The following is a 26,980-nucleotide window of genomic DNA, read 5'->3' on the forward strand; positions in this document are numbered from 1 at the left end:
TCCACATTGTGAAAAAGGAACACTTTATATATTGGTCAAATCTTTGAAAATAAGGAGTACTGAAAACAACGTTGAGAAATGATTCGTTAAGAAAATTTGTTGAATTTACGGGATTTGGTCTAGCAAAAATGTATAGTGTCTTACCCTTTTACAAGAGTTTATTTATTTATTTACAAGTTTTCATATTATTTTTATACTTATTCTCATCTTATTATTCTTGTACTTTGTGACAACTAGGATTTATTCGATGTTTGATCATGGATGTACACCAATGTGTAGCTAGTGGGTCCCACATATATGAGATAGAGACAAAGACCAGAGATTCTACTCCTCCTCGAGGGTTCAATTACAAGTGCCGACTTGGCTACACATTTATGAACATGTGGTGAGTCCCATGATATGGGACCTAGAGACATACTCATGACGTGTTGCTACATCCAAATATGGCTTCGTACGAGATAAAGTCATTAAACACTAAGAAAATAGTAAGAAATTCAAATGTAATATATTTATAAATAAAAATATTTAAATAAAATAATAATAAATAAATATTATACTTAAGTCAATACCGATTTTCTTGCAAAAAATCGAAAAGAAAATACGCTGATACTGTTGGCTACGTGGACTTTGACTGCTGACGTGGAGAGTGGAAATTTCAGTGTCGCAAATATTTTATGCTGACCATTAATTAACCAAAATTATAAGAAGAAACGTTGTTTCTAAAAAAAGGACATTTAACAAAAGTTGTTTTGTTGAGAGTGGGATTTGAACCCACGCCCTTTCGGACCAGAACCTTAATCTGGCGCCTTAGACCAACTCGGCCATCTCAACTTCTTGGTCTAATTAGTTTTACGTTAATTGAAGTTATTTAGCATATGAAATTACCCAAAGACTAGTTGAGTTGGATTGTTCGGATACAGGTACTTCTTTCTCCTCAGTCTGCCGTCCCCCCCTTTGTGGTCTTCTAGTCTCCTTTCTCCCCTTTGTAATTTCCTAAGTTTTAACTGCCTTGACTAACATAACTAATCTTTTGATTTGTTTGAAATTTTGATTATTGTTTAATTAATATGTGACAGATTAAGATCATGTCTATGATTATTATGACATATTTGTCAGTTATAAACATATAATTGACATATTGGCTAACTAAAATTATAATAAAACATAACTCCACTCATTTAATGATTATTGGCTTAGTAAAGGATGTATCTGCTAATGGAAATTCTATTAATGAATTACTAATTGATCAATCTTAATCAAAGACAACATGCATGTATCTTACATATATATTATTTGTCAATGCGATCGTTCATCAAATAACTATTCATTTTAAAATTGATTTCTCCTGGCTTCCTCCAAATATTAGACAACGACGACTTGGGTTCTCAGCAGCCCCTAATTTCTCCTAGTAGCTCTTTTGCTCTCTGAACGATTGCTTCTATCTAATAAAAAAAAAAAAAAAATGTTCTACAATAGCCACTAGTTACCCTAAAGATCGTTCAATAGTGTGTACAGGAAAATCTGCAATGCAACCACCCTCAACGAGTTACAGAATTTAACGGAGGACCCTTGCAAGCATCAAATTACCCAAAAGATCAAGCAGCTTTGCTCTTCTTCTTTGGATTGACTTTCTCAGGATCTGCAATGTAAGATTCTGCATTAATGTTCTCAACGGCTTTTTGTTTCCCTAGCTCCTTGGCTTTTTTCTGCAAGAGATATTGGCAAATCAAAATTCCCTTTTCAAAAGCAGCTGGTTCGGTTCTTTAATGACAAATTGTTATCTTCAAGAACATATCAAACAGCCAACACAAGAGTACAGATAAAACTCATGGAGCGTTTTCACATTCTAACATTTACTAAGAAGAAAAACAGTAAATCTAGAATGTAGTTAGTTAAGTCTCAAGATTATCAACTATTGGGTAGGAACCATTTTTGGCTTCCTCAAAATTTTTTAAGAGACTTCCTGCTGGGCAGGTTTTACACAGTAGACAGCCAGCTACAAAGAATAAGGTTCTTCTATCCCAGCAACAATAAAAAGGTATAACTAATCTATTCAGTAAAGCTAGTCCCCTGGAAGTTACTGACCATGAAAGGTTCCTGATTGTTCAAACGAGTATCATCTGTACTCCTGTTTCAATTCATAGGACAGCTACAGTAGACAGACTGTCATAAACACTATGTACAAGTATGAGAGTTGAACCCTGGCATCGATTGGTTTAGGATACATTAGAAACCATTTTTCCCTTAAGGCCAAAAAAAATCTAAACCAATTGACAAGTCACTAAATAAATTCAAAACCAGTATCAATTAATTCAGCAGACTTAGATAGCAAAAGTTTAGTTTTTTTTTTTTTTTTTGAGAAAGGGGTTTTCATTAAAAGCCTGGAGGCACAACAAACAGAACAATGAACCAGAGGACTTTAGCTTGTTAAAGTTGGTCAGCATATAGTGAAATCTATCCAATGGAGAAATCTACCTACGATGAAGGACATGCTAAAAAAACCTGAGTACATTTTTTTTCCAGATCAAACATGTCGAAGGGAAATGAGACTGGAGTCAAGTCCAGCCAACCCTGATTGCACCAAACATTTTTTCACCTTGGAAAAGTTAATCTATTTACAACAATACCATTATCTCTATTTTATCATTTAAAATTGATAGAAATAAGAAAAAATTTCTCAAATTAACATCAACATGGATGCATGAGATTCTAAATAATGTTGAAGAAGAAGAAATCAATTTTTAAGCCATTCAAATCAAATGCAATAGTTAAATTGAAAATTGGTCCACTTAAGCTTATGTGGACTTAAGTTGTACTCCTTTTTCCAATACAATAATATCACAATACTTCTTTTTTGAGTCTAAAAATTTAAATAAAAAATGTAGAGGTATCTGAAACTTTGGAATACCACTCACCTTTAGAGATTTTGCCATGGCAGTAACATCATTCTTATCATCTTCAGTGGATTTTGCAGAATCCTGGTTTGATGATTCCTACAAAAGCCAGAGAAAATAGATACATGAAGATACTCATTGAAAAACAAGGTCATTACAACGAGCACTAGAATCAAACCTTAGGTGGAATAAATGCAGCCTCCCTCTTTCGCTTGTTCTCTGCAGTTTTTTCAGCCTGCTTCTCCTGCTTCTCTTGCCATTTCTTTGCAGACTTTGTCTTGTCACTCAAGAAATATTCACCACTCTCTAGTTGAATATCAACCTGAAAAATATTTCACCATTAATTATTTTTCTTGCAATATTGAACAATTTCAACACAACCCCATCTTAACTCCTTCAGTAAGGTTAGTAAATTCTCTTGCCAGGGGTTTCAAGGGATATCAATGAGAGTGGACACTAAAACAGTTCCAGCTGAAAGCAGGAATAGACAATCAAGAGAGGTAATTGAAGGAGGTAACTGAAGCACGAGTAATATTTTTGGAAAACAGAAAATAGAACAGCACAACACTTTTTCTCACCTTGCTGGGCTGTTGAGGAGGAGGGAAGGGTGTATATGGTTTCTTCTCTTTACTCTTTACTTTCTTCTGCTTAACATTTTTCCTGGAATGAAATTAACATTAACACAATCAGAAACATAAAGCATTAAGGAATGGATGCTCACAGCTATGCTCATAGTACCACCCTGTTATCATGGGTTTGAAAAACACCATATCGCAAATAAGTACACTCTGGAATCCTATCATAGGGTCCTACTGTTGGTAGGGGTCACCAATAAAATTGCTGCGCAGAAGGAATTGCCTTCAAGCAGAAAAAGACTTAACATCTCAAGCCCTTGACTGAAGAATAATGCAAATAGAAAAAGATTTACAACATCTTAGCCTTTTTCAATCACAAGGGGACTCCGTTGTAATGGTACCAATGGTAATTGATTTAAATTTTTCTATTATGTTGATTCTGGCTGTGTTTTATCAGTAACAGAAGTCATAATAATTAGGTCATAGATATTTCAAAAGCTTCAATAAGAAGGGTGCAAATCAACATAAACATAGCAGGCTGCCAGCATGCTGAAACAGGAGATTGTGGAAATTATTAGTCCCATACTTCTTAAACTTAGGTAGGAATCTATCCCAGTTCTCATTTTGAAGTGCTGGATTTTTTGCAAGGTCACGTTTCGTCAGAAGGATCTGTGCATTCAAAACAAATAGCACAAACATTCAGATGATTGCCATGAAATATTTCACAAAGAACAAGATAGGCAGCTATAATATTAACCTTGATATGATACATAGGATGTTGAACATTAGTTACACAATCTTCAACAATCTTCCGAACCTGTTTTAGCCCTTTAAATGAACCCATAGCTGCTACTGTGTTTCCCTGGCCATTCATTAACAAACATGAAAGAAGTAGAGTAGGCTGCCAACTTGGGTGGAATGGGCATTGAGCAAGACGTGAAAAATGAATTGACGTAAAAAAGAAGAAAGAAATCGAAGTAGACACTAACCTGAACTAGCACATAGCAACCAGTTAAAATCTCAATTGCCTGAATTGGATACGAGGAATTAATGAAACATAAGCAGTATCAGCATTATAGAGCCCATTCACCACACATTTCTAATTTACAGTCAAATCACATAATGTTTTACTGTCTGTCATACCTTGAGGGTGGAGGAATTAGGGCCAATAAGATGCTGTCTTCTTTTGACAAATCGTTCCTGCAAAATAACATGATATAGTTACAATATTTACCTGTCATGTTAAAACACATCATTAGCTACAAACTCTAACAAACCAACGCATGCCACAGTTGAACCCAATAACCAAGATGAAAGGAGATGTACTAACAAGAAATAACACTTTCACGCATAACTTACATACCAACACAAATACATATATGCATAGATAGACGTAAAATACATACTTACATACACGAAAGAAAGAGAGAATCCATCTGTAGACAAATAAGTTTTAGATTCATAATAAAAGACACGGAGTTCAAAGAGGCATATCGGTGCCGACGGCAACAATCACTTTAAGAATGATGATACGAAGAAAAATAAAAATAAAAAATAAAATAAGAAATGCAAATACCTTATTACGGATGAGCTTGCCAATCTTTATAATGTCACATGCCATGTCATCGTTGAGTATCTTAAAAGCCTAAAACATGAAGGCATAAAATGAAGCTGAGTATTATAATAAATTAAAAGAACCACCAAATTGCAAACTTATGTGCAAAAACAAAAATCTTCCTGCATATTTCAAAAATCAAATTATGTATCTTGACTGTATCATTCAGAAAGGTTAAAATATACAGTCAATAGAATTACTCAGTTGCTTCCTGATCCAGTTCACGATTTGTTTTGCTATAGGCAAATTCTACTTGGGTGCAAAAGCATTCTACCTGAATGACTAGTAATCATCAAAGATTAAGCATGTTTTCAGATTATGACTCAATCAGTTGATTGTTATCAAATAAGGTCTGGGTTTTCTTGCTCTTATGAGCCTTTTGATATAACTCAGCACTATTTAAAAAATAAAATAAAAATGGTCAGGGTCTTAAATCGGAATAATGAGGAATAGCAAAGTAAGCAATTCTAGCCATGCTTACACACTATTTTCTTTCTTTCTTCACTTCTCAGTTTATTAGTTATATTTGAACAGTATGTTAATTTCATTAAGAAAAGAGAACGGAAGAAAAGGAGATAAGCAAGCAATGGAAAAAATTGAAATGGAGGTATACTCCCCAATAAAATGGGGTGGCTGAGCGTAAAAATCGATATATCCTCGAAGTAACTCGTACTTTATGATTTCATATGAATGTTCCTAATCGTTTTGGGGAGATGTAGTGTTGACGTCCTGTTTTTTGATTAATCATATGCCATCATCAATTGTGCAAGGGAAAATTTTGAGTCAGATTTAAAAACCAGAATGCAAACTGTTTGATGTTGTTCCTCGGATATTTTGGTTTACTTGTTTTGTCCATTCTTTCAGTCCATCTATGGATAAGTTGTCTCCTCGTGCTATCAAATATATCTTCTTGGGTTATTCACATAATCATAAGGGATACAAGTGTTGTAATCCAATCAACAGGAAAACATATATTTCTTCTAATGTCACATTTTTTGAATCTAATCCATATTTTGCATCTTCCACAGAATCTCAGTTTGCACCTTATATGGATACCAGTTCCCATTGCTGTTATGGATGCACTTTCTATAGGTTATACTCCACCATTTCAGGTGTATAGTAGATGTTCCCATCGTCTATTGCCTACATCAATGCCAATAGACTATCCAGCTCATGAGCTCTCTTCTCATGACCAGCCATCTTCCTCTTTGCCTACAGATCCTACTACCTCAGACTTGGATCTTCCCATCAAGCTTCGGAAAGGTAATAAATCGTATAATTCTCATCATATTTCTCACTATGTATGCTTTGATTTCTTGTCTAATTCATACTAATCCTTTGTTATGCTGTTATCCTCATCTTCTATTCCTCATTTGGTGCAGGATGCTATGGCTTCGGCCGAGTGAAAACGCGCTATGGATGAGGAAATGGGTGCGTTGGTATCTGGAAGCACAAGGAGCCTATGTGACCTCCTCTTGGATCAGCTGTTGTTAGATGCTGTTGGGTCTACACTACCAAGTATAAGACTGATGGGACTATTGAGCCCTATAAGGCTAGATTAGTTACCAAGAATTATACACAGACATTTGGTTTGGATGTCTTTTAGACATTCTCACCTATTGCCTGGCTTACTTTTGTTGTATATTGGTATCAGTGGCAATAAATCGGGGGGGGGGGGTGGCTTTTATGTTAGTTGGATGTGAAGAATGCTTTTCTATATGGTAACTCGAAGGAAGGGGTATATATGGAGCAACCTCCAGGGTATGTTGCTCAAGGGGAGAATGCTAAAATGAGTCAGTTGAGGAAAACTATTTATGGGTTTAAACAAAGTCCGAGAGCTTGGTTTGAGAACTTCAGTAGTGTGGTGACACAATTTGGGTCTTATAGAAGTCATTGTTCTCTAAAGGAAACGAGGTATTTTATTTTAATTGTGTATGTTGATGACATTATCTTATGTGACAGTGATTTAGAAGGAATGCAGAAATAAAATAGTATTAGCCACACACTTTTAGACCAAAGATCTTGGACAACTTAAGTACTTCCTTGATATTGAAGTAGTTCAGAGTAAAAAGTTGTTTTTCTTTCTCAAAAAAAAAATGTTATTGACATGTTGAGTGAATGTGGTATGTTAGGTGCTAAGCTTGTGGACACCCCCACAGAAAAAATGCTAGTCTTCATGGCTCACATAGTTCATTAGTTAAGGATAAGACCTAGTACAAACGCCTAGTTTCAAAGTTGATCAAGGCGACAGTTACCAGGCTTGATATATCCTTTGCAATGGGAGTGGTGAGCCAATTTATGGAGAATCTAAGGTCGGTACATTTAGAAGCGAGTCACCAAATCTTGAAATATTTGAAAGGGGCTACTGATTAGATTAATGTATTAGGTTACTCTGATGCAGATTATGGTGGGCACAAAATGGATAGGAGATCTACTATTGATTATTGTTGTTTTGTTGGAGGAAACCTAGTGAGCTGGAAGAGTAAGAAACAAGTTGTAGTGGCCAAATCTACTGTAGAGATTCACACAATTAGTGAACTTATGTGGGTCAAGTCTATTCTAATTGAATTTGATTTTTTTGTTCCAGAACCTATGACTATGAAGTGTGATAGTCAATCAGTTATTTTTATACCAAGCAACTCTGTGTTCCATAAAAGAACGAAAGACATATAAGCTGACTATTATTTTATTAGAGATGTTATCTTGCAAGGGAAAGTCGTTACTCTATATGTGAAGTCCTCATAGTAGCTTGGAGATGTGTTTACGGACATCTTGGAAGGAAAGAACACTTCAGATTTCTAGCTTGAGCGGGAGTATTAAATTGCATAGGCAGGGGTATTTTGGTCATTGTCTATATCTGATAAGTGTCTTATTGTACCAACAAGATAGTTTTCATCTCATTTGCCCATGTCACAGTTTGTGTTAAAATCAAAGTTATATATATATAGAGTTTTTGTACTTAAGGGGCACTTCTGTCCTTTTACTATAATGAATATAAGAGTGATCGGTCTCAATTTTCGAGACTGATCATGCAGCCTTCCTTGCTGCTTCTCAAAAACCCTCTTCCCCTTTTGCTTCTTCTTCTCTTCTATCTTCATATTTTCATCATTTTTTGCATTTTATCACCAAGTGTCCTGTTTTCAGGAGATCACATCTTTAACAAAATTTAAAGGTTTGGAAGAACACAGAAAACAAGTGAGAGGGGGAATGAAAATAGCACGTTGAGACAAATTGCGAAAAGAATAGGTCGCGATGCAGAGGAAAAAAAGAGAGCTACAAAAGGACAAATGCAGAGGTTGCGATGTTTCTGTCTCTGAAGCAACAGTGGTCTTTTGAAATGGACAGATGCAGACTACCTGTAGAAACCTTATTCAATGAGCTGAGGAAGGTTAAAATATCATTTGGCAATTCTTTCCTAGGCATTAAGACAATGAGCTGCCGTTCACGAGATCACATCTTTGGCAAAATTTAACTCTTTGGATGAACAGAAACCAAAGGAAATAGGACTAGAAGTAGCATGTTCATACAATTAAGAAAAAACTGGTAGCTGGGAAGGAGAGGAAAAAGAAAGAAACAAGTGGAGATGGGGTTTAAGATTAATCTGTGTATATCTGAAGCAAATATGGTCCTTTTACATTGAGCAAAAACAGACTATCAGTATAATCCTAATTCCATATATATGCTGAGAAAATGGTTAGTATATCATTGAACAAAATCTTCTCCCAAGCATTAAAAAAAATGAGCGGCACTTTTATAGGACACCAATTCCAAATATATTGGGGGCACAGCAAAATATGGTGAACACCTACCATTTCATGATTTCCAAAAAATATAAAAAGCAGTGTAATTTACAGCACATTTGAACTTGAAGAAGTTCTTTCAGTTCTCAATCTGTTCTTTTCTGGAAGCAAACCACGTTTACTGGGACTGAAGAGTGTGAAAAATGTAAAAAATCAAAGGCATAAATACCTGAGGTGCAGGCACACTTCTAGATATAAGCCTTATGAGATCCCTTGCTTTTATTATAATGTAAGGGTCAGATGTCTTACGTGTTGTTCTGACTGTCACGAAACCTTCATTCTGTGCAAGCAAAAGATGTTTTTAAACTTCGGCACTTGTATATTTTTATTCTTGTCAATAAATTTTCCAAGTCATAAAAAAAATAAAACCTTGAGTTTGATAAGAGAACAGTACAGATATGAGAAACCAAAAACAATAACATAATTGTTGTAACAGAATTGGTATTCTGCACTGCAATAGTTAAATACTGGTTGAAAGAAAACACAAGCACTCCTTCAGTTTTTGGTTGACACAACCAAGCATACCCTTCATTGTTGCAGTTATATTTGTTGACCCAAGAAGATTGTTAAACCCAACTGGAATTATAACTGTACTAAACTATTCAACAAGTGGATATTAGCAAATATCATACTGTCATTTTTTGAATAATTAAAATATATTCGCTCTTACACGAGGTATGGCCAACCAAAAGTGAAAAAGGAAACAATTTATTAGAGCTAATATATCTAAATTATGAAAAAAAATAGGATACTATAATACTAGCAGTTTCTTCTTCACATTGCACTAACATTGGCCAAAAAGGTTGTAAAATCTAACTGAAATTCTAACTGCAGGGAACCACTGCACAAGGAAACAAATAATATTGTAATCTTTCATCTTTTAATAATTAAATGATATTAGCTTTTTCACATTTGACTGGTCACACAATTCATAAGAGCTAATATCAATTAATGATTAAAAAATGAAACATTATACTACTAGTAGTTTCTTCACATTGCACTAGGCATTTTGGCAGGGTTATTACCAAATTGAGCTCACAGTCAATACCATATCCTTTCAAAGTGCTCTTTACTGAAGGCCAAACTTCCTGTAAGTACCTTTCTGAAATGGGAAAAACAAACAAATATTAAGGAAGCAAAGAGATGAGTGAACAAGCTAGCCCCTAGAGGTGAAGCAAAAAACTGTCAAAGCAATCAGGATGAAGTAACATACCTCTATAACGAGGAAATAATACAGAGAATTCACTAACTTCAAACAATCCCCCTGGATTGTCAGCCGGATCAAATGGCTCTATTTTCCATCGATCAATATTGGGATCATCATCCCATGGCTTTGGTTTGTCGTGCTTGCCCTTGTGCTTGGGCTTCTATTCATCATTTACAAATAAAGGAATCTGGTTAACGTTCAATGTGCTAATACCATTTAAAAAGAATGCTTATTCAATTTTATAACTATCACAAGATATTTACAACTCTGAATGATATACTATACTATAATTTGACAAGGAAATGAAGTAAAACAGCATCTTATAGATTTATGATATAAAAAAATAGATTGCCACAATGCCACTTTACAACAGTGCATGAAAGTCAGTACACTGGAGATAATAGGATCAAGTACAGTTGCAGCATATACGTGTGCCTCATAATGCTGCTCCTTAGCAGTTTTTTTTTTTTTTTTTAGCATTTAAAAAGCACATTAACAAAGTAGATATAATGCGTACCAAAAAAAAGAGAAGATCAAATTCTAAATGATTTTCCAGATGTAAGTTGAAAACTTTATTGCCGTTTTTACTTTTAGAACTAGATTATATCAACTAATATATTGAACCATTAGAACAAATGCTTCAAAGAAATGCACAAATTACAGTTGTCAGTGCCACATAAATCCAGTTCCTTCAGAAAGGAACACACCTTCTATCCAAAATTCGTTATCTACTAAGATCAAACCGAACAAGACTAAATGTGTTACTCCTATCTACCTGCGCCAGTATTTCAAATTTAATAACGGCTAAGAAATTACTCAAATCGAGCGTAAGAGAAGTAATGCAAGTGCAAACTTCCAAACTAGCTTGTTCTTCCATCAATAGGATCCCATCTAGTTTGTGAAGCAAATACCACAGTAGTTGTCCTTGAGTTAAAAATTTAAGAAGCTAATTAAACTAGCACTTAATATAACAGAACGGTGCTGGGAGACGAATGAGTAAAATTAATGAAATATAGACCACGAAGGGCCAGTTGTGCAGAGGATCGAGATTTCCAACCCTCTTCATAAACCCCAACGGTTTTAGTAAATAAACTACCCACTTAACTGTGAGATAGACGTTCAAGATGGCCTATTGTATCATTTTCTTTTCCTCAAAACATTGACAGTTGATCCATTAGATTCAGGAGAATCACCACAAAAAATTAATATTTGCGAGAGAACACAAAAGACAATAGAGAGGGTATTAATGCATATATACATAAGATTAACACTCATTGGCACCGCCAATCACTAGCGCAAAAGCCCGTAAAAAAACAAATTAAAGATAATATAAAGAAACCCACATATATTGTCGTTCACAAAGTTTGGATTCAAAAAGAGGTACTACCTTATGCAGGGAATTTAGCTCATCTCTATGTTCAGGGATCTCTCCCTTTTTAGTGGCGGAGAAATGGTTGGAGTCGTGCCGACTCATCTGGCATTACCTCTTACACTTCCCTCTCCCTCGTCTTAGATCGGCGGAGCAACTAAAGAAGAAAAACGGTGATTGGCAAGTGACTGCGGGCGGCGGAAAGGCTTTTGCTTTGTCAATCCAAGTAACCCTGGACTTATTTTGCTGTTGTGGCCTGTGGGTAAGGCGGGTCGGCTTTCACGGGGAACGGGGATGGGGTTCAGGAATCGGGAAAACTCACCTGAAGTTAACGAGCCATGTGGGTGGGCCTGTCTATGACTAAAAACCGACCCAACATATGGCTCTTGTACTTGATTGGAGGCCCATACTTTCAGAGTCTATACTACATAGAAATTACATCAATACCCTTTTACTCTAAGAGGGGAGGAAAAAAGGACAAGAAATAAAGACATTTTACATCATTACCACTATACGTGGGTTACATCTTACAACAAAATAAAAGGTTTGAGTCTCACCCTTCAACTCAGCTCACCCAATCCTAAATCTGATCCAGGTTGACCAAATTGCAAATCCACTTGATGAATTAGAAAACCATAATTTCAACTAACCAAAACATAGTGAATTTTTATGGTGACATCATAACTCTTATAAGGACCCGTTAAGGGCAAAAGGTATGATCTCTTAGTAATATAAGACAAAACTTACCCTAAGAATAGCGATCGTGTTATTGAGATAGTTGTTCTTTTACAAAGTAAGGTTGTGCTAAACCACGTTAAATCCTTTGTTTTTTTTTTTTTTATGTATTCAAAAATTCTTTTTATTCCAAGTGGATTTATCACATGGAACGATCCAAGGGATGTTTGTTCGTAGAAATTGAAGCTTCACAAATTGTGTTTTACTGTTGAAATTGTTAGATAATAGTGAGTGTTGAAGCAGGATGCCAATAGAATTCTAAGAGTACTTGAAAGTCTTGGGAGGCAACTTTTACATTCATGAGAAATTTGATTTGGTCATAAGAAAATCCTTATTTTCATTGTTGGATGAAGTTTGAAGACAACCTTGGAGTTTACCAATTGAAAACTCAAAGTTCTCCAAACTCGATAGCTTGAGTCAACTTGAAACTTCAATTTGTCTTGTTCTCAGCAAAATGAGTTTTCAACCTCAAGAACATGGAAGCTTTACATCAATTTCAAGAACATTAAAATAGTATGCTCAATCATTTAGTCAAAGATTGGTAAAATGATTGCGTTTTATTACATTCATTCAAACTATTTGCTTTGTTATCATCAAATTATGGAGATCAATATGACTGAACCCTTGGTCTGATATAGAGGAGAGGCAAAAATGGATTAAGGGGACAAAGAGAGAAAGGAACGGGTGGAGTTTTAAAATTTTGTTAATTTTATATTTTTAGTTGTTTAATTAAGTAATTAATTTTCAATAGGTACTTTTTAGGAGTGTAAAGGAAATGGTGTACATGCAATGAAAAATACCACAATGAAGATAGGGGGAATATGATGAGATTGTCGGGTAAACTTTATTTGGAGGGAAACAAAAGATTCCACATTCATCTCGCTACAAATAATTCCTTCATGCAGAAGATGAGATATACTAAGATTATTTTATTTTTAATTGTTTAGCTATTTCTTTTGGTCCAATGTTTAAAAAGTTGGATTTGTAGAGAGAATGCGATCATGTTTAATTTTATAAGAACATTGATTATTACTAGGCAACATCCTATTAAGTTAAGGACTTTCATATCTCCATTATCCTCACGAAGGTAATTGTATATGTATTAGTTGTCAAATAAGGTTATACCAAAAGTATGGGTGTTGAGGAGCCCTTTCAATGATGTTCCACTTCTGGGCATCAAAATTGCCCTCATGGGAATTATATTTTTTTATTTGTAACATGTAACTTTATTGTATATAATCTTTGTAATGTTTGTGCTTTTTTTTTTTTTTTTTTTTTTGTATTCTTAACTATTTTTGAAGTATCAAATTAATTATTATATGTTTAACATATTAATAGGGAAAAGTAAACAAAAATAGAAAATATTTTTTAGCACCTAAGTTGTTTCTCTATTACAAGTCACATTTACTAGTGAACTTGATATTAGTAGCTAAAAAGAGTTTTAACAACAACCTTTATGGATCTTCATTAAAGGAGGTTTTTAAAGATGAAAGTGTTGCACTGTTAGAATAATTTTCAATAATGAAACATAGATCATCATTAAGAGATTTTTTAGTGTTGCATATTATATTTGTCACTATGTTCTTTTCTACTGATGATTCAAATATTTTATTGCTAAAAACTTTTAGAGATGAGTGTGTAACGACCATTTTTATTGACAAATGCCTTTATAACTAAAACTTTGTAGATACAATTGTTGGAATTTTAGGGAAAGAAAATAATTCATTGACCGTGTGTTAATTGAGTATATTGAATCTCTATTTGTAATAGAGAGAATACATAGCATCAAAGTGAAATTAGCTACTTATGTCTCAACTACATCTAGAATAGAAGTCATAATTATAATTAAGGTAAACAATTAACAGGATGGTTTTGATTACAATGAAACCTTTAGTCATGTAATTTTAGATAAAGTTTCTCAGAGTACTTTTTAAAGATTGAAACTATATTGGTGGTATTCAATTATCACATATAAAGTACGCCTGATAAATTCCTTTTCTAAATTCCATATGAAGACATCTACTATTTCAACCAATTCCAAACAACTCACAATGTAAATCTTAGTCTAGCCATTTACATCCACCATCTTATGCCATGCAAGAACCACCTCAGCCAAGTCATGGAGGTCCACCTCTTCATGACTCCATGCAGAAGTCAAATCAGCTTCCACCTGGGCCTCATGCACGTCCACATAACTTCACACAAGGCAAGTCAATTCAATGTCTCAAGAAAGGGAATTCTCTCACATTGTTCACATGGGAAGATGTTCTACATGATTCTCTCAATCAAGATCTTTCAAACTAAAATGAAATAACACAAGATCCTCTCAATCAAGATCTTAGAAAGAAGGGAAGACAAGATTCTCTCAATCAAGATCCTTCATATTAGCTCTATAAAAACAGTATAACTTGGAATTGTGAATTATTTCCTAAGTATTCTAATCACAATGGAAAATTTTTTTAACTCTCTCTAGGGAATCCTACTTGCCCATATTTATTGCACTATATGTTGGAATTTCATTTTTTGTATAAATAGGTCACCTCTTGTGTCATTCATTCATTCAAGTTTCAACTAAAGTTTCTTAGAGAAGTTCTTCTATTTTTTTGAGTAATTTTCATATTTTACATAAGGGGATGATCCTATTAATTTACCTAAATTATATCGTAGTCTAGTGAGTGTGTTGCAGTGATTTCCTGGTTGATGTAGATATCACCTGTTGTGGACTCGATAGCAGAACGAGTACTCCAAAGCAGAATGAGTAATCCAGAGGCGACACGGACGAGTCGGGGACTCAATGGAGAAGTGAAGTACATTAGGTAGTATATGTTCTTTTAAATTATTAATAACAAGTAGGAAGCCCACGAGGGCAGTATTGTAATAATCAATAACTCTTTACCTAGAGCCTTAGCTTTATTAGGCTATCGAGAGGGAATTAAAGGTAAGCAGAAAATTACTAGGATATGTGTTCTCCTTCAATGAACCAGGTCTGGCGTTCCCCTAGAACCCAAGGTGCATGACTCCCTTTGACAAGCCTGATCCCTTCTTCTTCATCGATTTCCCCCTTTCCACCTTCACCTTTCGTTTATTCACCCTCATTCGCCATCATAGGTCGTCCGGGGCAGAACAAGGAGACCTGATTCGGATTCGAAAAATACAGGAAACCCTCTCCCACCGTAGAATTACTCGGTCCTTGGTCAGAGACCATAACATCACCTCTGTAAATGTATTATATTTGTCATTTTATATATTAATTTCCTCCTTAAAGCCAAATGAAATCTTTGAAACAAATTTTGTAGTATATCAAGGGTACATGTCAAACTAGTACAATTTATGTGCTTGTGATAAGAAGAATGTTATAATTAGTGATATTGTTAGGTACTTAGATTTTGATTGGGTAGGAAATCCTAAGACTAGGAAGTCAATTAGCGATTATCTCATGATTTTGGGATCTAGTTTAATCTCTTGGAAAAGTGAAAAACAACGAAGAATTTATTAATCAAGGTTGCTCTTGATGGGGATATAGGCTAGAATCCCACAAGACTTATAATTTCAACCGACCTAGATGTATCACAGTAGTATGGTGATAATTTCACTCTTCCTCCACTAGTTGAGAGGGAGAGTTTTCAAGTGGCAACAATGAAAAGAGCTTGAGCAAGAGAAAAGAGAAGAGGAAAAGAAGTACTAGAAAATGATTTTTTGGCAAGCAAGAAGCATACACGAGAAATAAGAGAAAAACAAATAGTAATCGGGTCTTGACTACCTTCCCATGTCTTCCACTCTTTAAATAATTGTAGTTATACTTTGTGTTGGAAGATGGGGCCAAGCCCACACAACCAAGGAAGTCCAACATATTCAAGAGTGTTGGAAGATGGGTCCAAGACCATAAGATATGGACCCACCATGATCATGAGTTGGTGGAACCCACCATGATCACGTGAGGTAGCATAAGAAGTTTTACACAATATGGAGTCTTACAGAGCCAAAATTATTATGGAAACATGTTTCACAAAAGAGTTTCAGTTCAAATGTGTTTTAGTCATATTAGTCCTCTATTTATATTGGGTTATTTAATTATGCTAGGACTTATCTTTAAGTGTTAAAGTTTGGATGTAATTGGGACAAAGGTAGTTTAATTGTAGTTGAACTCTACTACTTTCCTCTATTATAAATAGAAGTTCATGTACTTTGATTACTATCAAGTCAATGAAGTATTTCTCTCTTCCATAAATTCAACATGGTATCCAAGCAGGTTCTATGAGTTGACTCGGTCAACCCACAAGGGTAATGTTATCCTTTTCTGATCTATTATCTCTAGTAGTTTAGGTTCATATTTATCTTTTTTTTTTCTCTTTTCAGTCCCTTTACCCATTGTTTGCATTGCGTTTTCACCTCTATATTGAGCTTTTCATATAGCATAATAGATTAATGGAAATATATTCGAGTTTATTTTCCAAGAAAAAAAGTTTTTTTTTTCAATCAGAGTTATCTACAAAGATAAATCAATATTTGAAGCAGCAAAGGTCAGATTGCAAAAGAGGTTCGAGCAGCAGCAAAAAGTTTCAACTTTCGAGCTATTTTATGCTATCAAGACCGAGAATTTATATGGGTAATTATATATCAAAAGAAATAATTATAAGTCTATTTTCTTACCTATTCAACTAATTATCTATATGAGTTTTTTTATAAGAAGATATTGATCTTGGAAGAGTCAATGGTTATGCTAGCAAAAGGAGAAACAATACTTAGTTCGATTAGATTATAGAGTCTGAAATCTACCAGAATATATATCTCAATAGAAGTATATTTTATGAAGATATGCTATACTTAGATGAAAGGTATTTAAATCTAGTTTCAAGAGGAGAAATTTTTATATCAATTTGATCTATATTTAAGAATATATTCACATTGGAAGGATCACATGCTAGTGTACTGTTGCATTGAAAAATCTGAATTTAAGTCGAATTATTTCATATGTCTTTATTACTCTTAAAGACTTTCATCATTTACCAGTTATCTACTACTATACTACTACAAATTTGCTACATCTATGTTATTTGGTTCAAGCTGGGATCATTGCCATTACCTCCCAGCTTGAGGGGGAGAAGTAGAAGAAAAAGTACAAGAAAGAGCAAAGAAAATTGAAGACCAAGAATCCTGACTCGCAATAATAATTGTCGTAATTATTGGTGATACCTGACTTGGCTCAACTCGATTCTATTTCTCTGGTTGGATTATTATTTTGAAGTATTCACAACATTATTCCTTGGTCAACATATTATTTTGTGCACATACTGGCATCAGATTATTTCATAGGTCCTTTTACAAGGATTTTTATTATTTTGGTTCATGTTACCCATTTCAATTGCTGTTATAGTGTCTCTTTGGATGAGACATTATTATTGAAAAAGTGGTGACCTCAGCATCCTATCTTCCTCTTTACCCGTTACGCATTGGTTATTTGGCAACCTTTCTTCTACCATCCATTATTTGACTCTCACCTATACCTTTGGGCCAACCTTTTTAGTGTTGCTTCGGATAGGAGTTTAAGTCCACGTACATATATATGAGTGTTTTAAGTCCATTGAGACTTATATATATATACCCGTGGTCTTTTATTGTTGTTTTGTGAATGACAGACATTACCCACTTATCACCCGTTTCTACATGTGAGAGTTAGTGCCTGGGTTGGGACACTGTGATGGAAAAACTTATTACTACATATATGTTACCCCCCTTAATTAGCATTTATTACTCCTACCACTTGAGAGTCGTTGTCCTGTGGAGGGACACGGTGATGAAGGAGTTTTACTACACTTCTGAGTACTGCGTATAGACCCACTACCTGCGAATGATAGGAGTATGCCCTACATTCAGCATAGGTTGTGACTGGAGTATGGAGTGATATCATACGACTTGGAGTGATTTTACTCTCACTTATCTTATGCCAGCTGGGTCTCATTGAAGAAACCACCAACGAGAGGGGGAGTGTTGGAAGATATGGAGAATCGCCATTTTTATGAGAAGATCCGATATACCATCTGCAGCAAGCTAGGAGTTCATGATGTTCTCTCACCTCCAACTTGAGGGGGAGTATTGGAAGGTGGGCCCAAGCCCACACGACCAAGGAAGACCCACATATTGAAGAGTGTTGAAAGATGGACCCAAGCTCATAAGATATGGACCCACCATGATCATGAGCTGGTGGGACCCACCATGATCACGTGGGTAGCATAAGAAGTCTGACACAATAAGAAGTCTTACAGAGCCAAAATTATTATGGAAGTAGGTCTCACAGAAGAGTTTCAGTTTAAAGACGTTTTAGTCATGTTAGTCTTCCATTTATATTGGGTTATTTAATTATGCTAGAACTTATTTTTAAGTGTTAGAGTTTGGGTGTATTTGGGACAAGGGTAGTTTAATTGTAGTTGGACTCTACTACTTTCTTCTATTATAAATAATGGTTCATATACTTTGATTACTATCAAGTCAATGAAGTATTTCTCTCTTCCATAAATTCAACACTTTGGAAAAGAAAACTTGACTTGAGACTCCTACTTTAGAAAAGACTAGCAATCTTACTTTAGTTTGGAAAGTAGTTTAAGAGAAATCCTACTTTTATTATTGTTAAATTGGGTCCAAGGTCTTATCCTAAAATGATTAGCCACTTAGGAAACCTCTTCTGCCAACTAATAAACTCAAATTTTTTTATCTCACTAATCCATGTGGGACTATTCCTTAACACTCCCCCTCATGTGTAGGCACGTGGATAATTTGGGTGGAGGCCCTCACGTGTGGTACGTAGATAATTTGGGTGAAATGCCCACATACTGAGTAGTTGCTATGATACCATGTTAAATTGGGTCCAAGGCTTTATCTTAAAATGACTAGCCACTTAGGAAACCTCTTCTGCCAATTAATAAACTCAAGATCTTTTATCTCACTAATCCATGTGGGACTATTCCCTAACATCAAACTAGCATAAGAGCCGAAAGGCTTTGCCTTTTTCTTACTAATGCCCTAGTAATTTTAGCAAAACTACTCTACCATTATGCCATTAAAATAACTTCATACGCCCTTTTTTTACCAAAATACTCAACCCCAAAGGATCCTAACATTCTAGCCACCTAGATGAACCTCGTCTTGAAGGTTCGATTAGGAAACAAGCAACTTGGATCAACCCTATCATCTTCAATGATTCTTTCGTCCCATAGGATACCTTCAAGAGTCTTTGCACATGTAAAATCCAAGTTTTGTGTAGAAGAAGTTTGGCTAATATGGTGACAACCAAGGGCAGTTGACATCCCCAAGGTGGTGAACCTTACGCAATAACATATGCTTATCCACTGAGTACACTTTAAAAAGGGAGCTTAACATAGTACTCCCACTTGGAAAAGACTAGCAATCCTACTTTAACCATGGAAACTAATCTAAAATGAATGTTATTAAAACAAGATGTGCCAACAAACATGATGGAGGCCCAATTTTGGTCTAACTCAGTTAGATTGGGTTCAACCAGTGTTGGACTAGAAAAGAACGTCATTCTAAAATTTAAAAAATGGATGCAGCCTAAAAAGTTACTATATATAAATTTATATTTCTTATCTTTAACTAATCGAAGAGAGACCCTAGTTTAATTTGGAAACTAACCTAAGAGGCTAAGAGTGGAGAAGAACTCCCTCTTTTCTTATCAATGACGAACTAATTTTAAAAAAATTATCTACCCTTTTGCCATTAAAATGATTTCTGCCATACCCCACATGTACTCATTTTACGAATACTCCTAAAGGATTTTAACATATGGTAACATTGTAACTAGTGTAATGAGAATGATTAATAGTAAAATTGTACACTTTTAATAAGATATAAGACAAACTTATCATTTGGCAGTCCTCATGTTCTTAAGACTATCATTATTCATCTACAACATTCGGTTTATCCCGACCACATTAAGTCCTTTGTTCGATGTGTGGTTGGTTTTTATTTTTATTCTCGATTGATTTATCAAAGAACTTGCTAAGGGCACATTTATCTTTTTTTCCTTGAATGAATTTGCCTTTGAATTGTTGTAGTATTTATGGAAGTAATAGGTAGATTTTGCTGGCCTATCTCTGACTAAGTCATGCATAAAATCAATACATACTCTAAATCTAACACATATACTTAAAGCTACAATTCCATGCACAATATTGGTTTAGAATGCAAGTCTAACCATTCAATCTAACTCATATGAATTTATCCAAGATGTCAAGATGTGTTTGGAACCCAAAACATGAGATTGTATCTAGAGTGCTATCTACGTTGTTATTCGAATATGGGTCTACTTATAAGAATGTCTCCAAGTTTTTTAAGAAAAGGCCTACTTATTTTTTATATTCTTTTTAATATAAAATTTTATTGATTTTTATTATTTCCTATAAAAAACACTTTAGATTAAATAAAAATAATCTTCTTAAAATTAACTTAGTAATATAAATATAAATAATATTAAGAACAAATTAAGATCGAGTGACGAACTCAATCTCATATCTTGCTTAACTTAATTACTAAGAAAATATATATTTAATTATATATTTTTATTAGATCATTGACATCAATCAACAACCAAGATCGAAGGAACTTGATCATCAATTGAGAGGTCAAACTCAAAGTTTTTGATGGTCAAAGAATAAAAATTTGGTCAAACTATTTATCGATGTCAAAATCAAAGTTTTAATCAAATTTGGATTGTTATCAAGATCAAAGGTTGATCAAAGGTTAAAATGAAGTTGATTGTATCGGGCTACTACCACTACCAAATTAAAGCAAAATGACACTTAGATGCCACCTAAGCACAAAGAGTTGGCACGTAAGTGACATGTGTTGTCGTATGAGAGTGTCATTTAAGCAAATAATTTGACAATGTAAATGACACATATCATTATAGTAGAGTTCCAAATGGAGTGAAGACTTGGTTCCACCACGTACTACAATCTCTTGGAAGGAAAACTTGGCTCCACCATGTGTTGCTATCTCATGGAGAGAAGACTTAACTTTGCCACATGTCATAGTCTCACCAATTTAAGACTTGGTAAAGAGAGATAGAAGGAGAGAAAGGTGGGGTGGTTGAACCACTCGTCGCCCCACTATAAATAGTGAGTTACCTTCGCTATTTGGGGAGCTAAACAAGAATCTTTAAGATGGGAGAAGAAATCCTAGAGGTTGAAGCGATGGAGGGCCGATATACTATAGAATTTCCGCTTTGGATTCATAACAAGCAAGTATTTTTTGTCGTTACTTTGTTGCAACTCAAATCTATCATATATATGTTCATACCAAAATTCTCATTCAAATGTCGAGTGGAGATTACCATAGGTATCAAAATCAAGTCAACTTTGCCTCCTCTAAAAGGTGGTCCAAAATTATTAAGTGGTGATAAAATAAGAGGGTTACTAGAGAAAAGAACTAAAAATGACTTGTAATTTTTTTTTTGTGTTATCGTGTTATAAAAGGTCATGTTGTTTCATGGACCAACTCCTTTGTATATTTATTTGACATGCTTGATGCGATAATCTCTACCTCTCATTTCCTTCTCCACTTTTGAAGAACTTACAACTTCATTTGACAACGGGAAGGGGAAGGAAGTTAAGAACACTGGTTGAACATCTCACCCAAACATGAGGTATATTGATCCAATTGTTGCATACTGTAAGGACTATGGACACCACATTTCTCCATATTGGTATGATACTGTCCACTTTGAGCCTAAACCCTCATTGATTTGCTCTTGGGATTTACCCCAAAAGGCCGTATACCAATGAAGATAGTGTCCACACTTATATATCCATGATCCTCCCCTGGCCAATGTGGGACTTTGGTCGTATACCGAATAATCCTCCCCTCGAACAAAGGATCATCGAGCCTCCTCTCAAACAATCATTCATCCGTGCACTCTCTACCAACTCGGATTTTCCACTCCAATGCGTTGGAAGCACACACCTTACATGGAGTACCACCTGTCTCGAGGGCATGCTCTATCCAGATCAACTCCACTTCATCGTGTTGGGACCATGACATGTCCACAAAGAATCTGGAGCACACCACATGTCCAATAGAGCACATCCACGGATCCCTTCACGATCTAATTCGAGGCTCACCACCTTTATTCGGCATTCAGAGGATCTCATCCACCATTGATAACTCTGGGGCATAACTCTGATACCATTTGTAAAGACCTTTCTCCACATTGGTATGATATTGTTCACTTTGGGCCTCAACCCTCATGGATTTGCTAGGCCCCATACCAATGAAGATAGTATCTACACTTATATTTCCAAGGTCCTCCCCACTTCTAGCCAATATGGACTTTGGTTGTATACCCAACACATACCCTAGCGCGAAGAAAAAAGTCGCCTCTATGATTCACCTTATGACATGGATCATGTCTATCAATCAATCTGCTTAGGAAGTTACTCCAAAAAAAATAAAAAATTCAACAATTGCATTGCTATGTGTTGGATTTCAAGATTCCATACGTTATGATCTTGATGAAGGAGAGAAGAGAGAAGAAGAAGTCAAAAGAGAGAAGAAGAAGAGAGAGGAGAGAAGGAAAAATGAGACGCCCAAGAGAGAGGACAAAAGAGTAGAACACGTAAGGGAAAGATGTTGGAATATATGATGTAATTAGTTTAAATTTCTTGTTTCTTCTTTGTTTTTATAAGTGTGAAAGGTATACTTATAATATTGGTAGTTTTGATACCTATAAATATATCTTATGGGGGAAGGTTTGGTTATGTCCAAAACCCTATTTTCCTATCATCTCTTTGGATATGTACCATATTTCTGTCATCTCTTTCTCTTCTCTCTTCTTCCTTCTTCCTTCTCTCTTTTTCCTAAAGTTATCATCTATGGAATCATGATAATCAACATGGTATCAAAGTAGATATTTTCAAGATTCCAATTATCCTGAAGGTATTGTTATTTTGATGAAATCTGACGAAGTCTTATTCTAAGAAGGATCCTCTTCTCTATGTGTTTATTGCAGCCTCGCTATTATATTTTTGAGAGTTTCTGATTTAGGACTGACGGAAGTTGTTCCTTATCTTGCTGGATTATTTCCTCCACGGAAAAGAGAGGTTCATCGCTTTGTTCAGAATCACCATTTAGGAAGAAACTCTATTCCAAAAACTTGATCTTGATCTTACTACTGATTTTTCGGCAACTCCTCTGATTGCCAACTCTGGTATATTATTGTCATCTTACGCTCTTCCTAATCGTTATTGAAACTCCCAATTCTCTGCAAATCCGTATCACTGCCGTTGCTACCACTTCAAGATTTTTTTGCTATCTTAAGAAATATTATGATAGATAATTCAGAAACTCCTCCTTCGTTGGGCATATCTTTGCCGACATTAGATTCCAGAGATATTTCTTATTTTGGAAAAATTATTTGCCATTACTGTTACTACTTAATTGCTGATTTTTGGAAGTTATTCGCGGGCCTTTCCATACCAAGTTGATCGCCAGCTTCATAGGAAGACAACTCAGTTGTGTTTCTGCTTCTGCTCAATGGGAGGAGAGGTTTCTGTTTCTGACCAGAAGTCGCTCTCTAGTTTCCGTTGTTATTATTGCTCTCATTAATTTGGAATTAAGACGTCTAATTCCTAACATTTATAAATTCATATCAATTACCCGATGACCTATCACTTGATTTATAAACAAAATAGATATGGATAATTATTTTTTGACAACCGATAACTCTTTTACCTAGGTTGTATATAATATATACCCATGACACATTTCGTTCGTTACTTGTTTATAACCCTAGATGCCACCTAAGTGCCAACGAGCAAAAGAGTTGACATATAAACAATACTTGTCGTCACAAGAGAGTGTCATTCAAGTATAGAAGGTGACATGTGAAAAAACTCTTTGTATGTTGTCATACTATAAAAACTTGTGTCGTTTGTGTTATCATACCATAAAAACTCATCCCGTTTTATGAACCGACTCATTTGTATATCCACAACATATCACCAAATTAGTGCCAGACTTGCAAAGCTCTATCACATTCTTCATGCTTCCACATCATCCACACCATCTAGCTCAGTGCCAAATAAGTCAACAATGGCAACTTAGACTTCTTTTTTTCAAAAAATAAGGAAGATATTACCAACGCAACTTGAATTATAGGCCTAACTTACTAGTTCAAACTTGAGACAGATTGTCGAGAGAGAAAGAGCTTGATTGACATTGATTACCCAAATTGGAGAAACTAGACTCCTTCAATAAAGGATCCAAATCTTTTTCTCAACATCTATAAAATAAGCTTCAATTCAGAAAGAAAAAAAAAAGGTTCTTTCGTTGAACTGCCCCTCAGAAACTCTACGCGGGTGTCATAGATCTCACGTTTCCACCATTAAAATGGGAAACAAGGCTGCTACGAACTGATTGCCGTATAAAATTTGTCAAGACATATGCAGTTGGTTTCCACATTTCTGCAGCTTCGTCCATGGTCAGCCACGGAACTGACAAGTGAAAGCTGGATTTCCACAAACAGAACAAGTTTTGAAAGTGGTGGGACTGGGAGTCCTTGAGAAATCACGGGCTCTTGTCTGCTTCTGCAATGATTAAACCAGTCTAATGTAAGTGAAACTTCGCGTCTCATGTCTCCCGACCTTTTCCAATTACTGTCGTTGATGTTTTCACCTTCCTTTTCATCTTCCTCGCAGTTTCCTCGTCTGACAAAACTATACATGACAAACGAAAATGGCCGCTCCGGATCAAATCTACTTCTACTTGCTTGCGTTTACGCTGTACGCTAACTGCATCAGTGTTCTTCAATCTATTTCTTCATAGAAAAGGATCATCTCCACAAAGTTTGGACATCTGAGCAGCAGCTCGTCGTACAAGCAACTGAGCCTTCGTCTTTATCATCACTGTATATATTCCACATATAAAACGATACTGAAATCAGTACCTCACGGAGCCTTGAAAGAAGATAATGTTGTCAATAACAAATAAATACCCATTTTCATCTTTCATTTCTCTGTTCAAAATTCGAATTAAAGAAATACATTAATTCAGAAAGAACTTTGCTTTATTGTGGCTCCCACTCCACAAATGCCGTCAATTTTGTCGAGTGATGTAATTGAAAAAGAAATAATCTATACCAAACATCAGCTTCACATATGACCCTCAAACCATATTCAAAAACAAGGTAGCTTTCACTGGTTCGACATCAAGATGACAAATTAACGCCTTAACGACTTTCACGAACAAAATTAATCTCTTTCTCCATTGTTTAATCTCCACCAGTCCGTGTCATTAGAACGGGGTTTTTCTTCCCGGCGTCCCTTGGTTTTCTTTTGAATATTTTCTGCGGCCGACTCTCTTGATGGAGCTATCCATTGCTGTTTTGTCCATGTCAGTAGCTGTTTGTCCTGGTTTTAATTTAGATACCAAAACGAGCAGCATTATTTTAAGCCATCTGCAGATATGAATGTGCTTGCACAAGATAACTTGGTGCCCAAATTCCTTTCCTCATCGTTTCTTTCTTGTATCATATTATATATAATCAAATTTTGCGTGGATGAAATGATGTTTGCCCCTTCAAAACCATCGATTCGCATCGATGAAACCCAGGAGTTTTCTCGTCTTCATCGAAAGGTAATTTATGGAAGAATTCAATGGCTAAAACAGAACCTCTTCCGATTTTAACCACTGCTCCTCATCTGGGAACATTTTTATCCAAGAATTGGACGTCTGCCGCTTCTTACAGTAAAAATAAATAAATAAAAAGGAATCTGCAGGTCTCGATTGTTTAACACCCATCAGCAGTGTTTAGACCCGGAGATTTTCTGAGCAGTTTTTCAATATTGAGAGACGTGGCTAGGAAAATCCTGTGGTTTTTTGTCACATCACCACAGCAATAGCTTATCTTAAAGCAGCAGGTTCTTGTAGAATGTGACAGGAAGACAAGTATGGGAATCTATAATATTGATATAAAAATATTAAAAGACATGGACACGAATACGCAAAGCTTAACCCTCATGAACCCTTGGATTGTCTTCATCAAGCGTGACAAATAAGGATCTGAACCGTTTTAACTCGTATTAACATCACTGAAACTAATATTGGCATCCATTGATACTGGCTTTTGCTTCTTCTACCTGCTGCTGCAGATAGGTTACAGGACTTGCAAGTAATCCATTTATTGAAGTTAGGTTTTTGTCATTGCAATCTGATAATGCTTGGTAGGCTAGTTACAGCTTCTAGCAAGAGATCAAAAGAAGCAGAAAGACTACATTTGCCTTATCTGTAGGAAAGCAAATGATTAGAGTAATTGCCCTTGTTTAATGAGGAAGGGCACTGATAGATACCCAGAACATAAAAAAGCGAGAATTTACTTTGCTCTCTTTCCTAATCTTCAGTAAATACAGCATATTACGTTGCTTTGAAGAGCACTAATGGCGGCGTTGCTTGCAGGTTCAACCATCCATTCCAGACCTTGCTGAACACCCTCACCCACCATATTCTTTCTACAATTTCAACTGGGTTATTATTATTTCTAATCATACTAGTTACTGCAAGGAGATGTGCTTCAGCTTCGTGGATCACGTTTTGTATAGTGAAATTGATTACTGTTTTCTTCATGTTCCACTCTAAATCTAACTGGATTAAAGCATGAAGCATGAGAGTCGGAGAGAGATAACTGGAGCAAATGATAAGGGCTTAGAAGGAAGAAGAAGAAAAAAAGTAGAAAGGAAAGGCATTTTTTTGCAGGCCAAAACCAGTCAATTATAATGCT

At 35.4% G+C, this 26,980-nt stretch overlaps 1 protein-coding gene and 1 non-coding gene across 2 annotated transcripts; both read right to left on the minus strand.

Moving 5' to 3' along the window:
- Nucleotides 1-750: 750 nt before the first annotated feature.
- Nucleotides 751-831, minus strand: TRNAL-AAG (transfer RNA leucine (anticodon AAG)). Its single transcript has one exon. It is a non-coding gene; the product is annotated as a tRNA-Leu (tRNA).
- Nucleotides 832-1,415: 584 nt separating this feature from the next.
- On the minus strand, nucleotides 1,416-11,739 carry LOC137956606 (KRR1 small subunit processome component). Its single transcript, XM_068804161.1, has 13 exons — nucleotides 11,479-11,739; nucleotides 10,098-10,251; nucleotides 9,910-9,986; nucleotides 9,054-9,164; nucleotides 5,046-5,114; nucleotides 4,613-4,669; nucleotides 4,459-4,497; nucleotides 4,227-4,331; nucleotides 4,056-4,138; nucleotides 3,473-3,554; nucleotides 3,073-3,216; nucleotides 2,916-2,993; nucleotides 1,416-1,706 (listed from the first exon to the last, which is right to left on the minus strand). Exons 1-13 carry the CDS (start codon nucleotides 11,563-11,565, stop codon nucleotides 1,596-1,598), a joined length of 1,197 nt encoding a protein of 398 aa, XP_068660262.1. The 5' UTR covers nucleotides 11,566-11,739; the 3' UTR covers nucleotides 1,416-1,595.
- Between the last annotated feature and the right edge of the window lie 15,241 nt (nucleotides 11,740-26,980).

The sequence above is a fragment of the Aristolochia californica genome, unplaced genomic scaffold, assembly GCF_029961685.1.
Source record: "Aristolochia californica isolate CCGP_79_NKW_82.1479 unplaced genomic scaffold, dmAriCali1.0.hap1 SCAF_2, whole genome shotgun sequence".
Taxonomy (NCBI): Eukaryota; Viridiplantae; Streptophyta; class Magnoliopsida; order Piperales; family Aristolochiaceae; genus Aristolochia; species Aristolochia californica.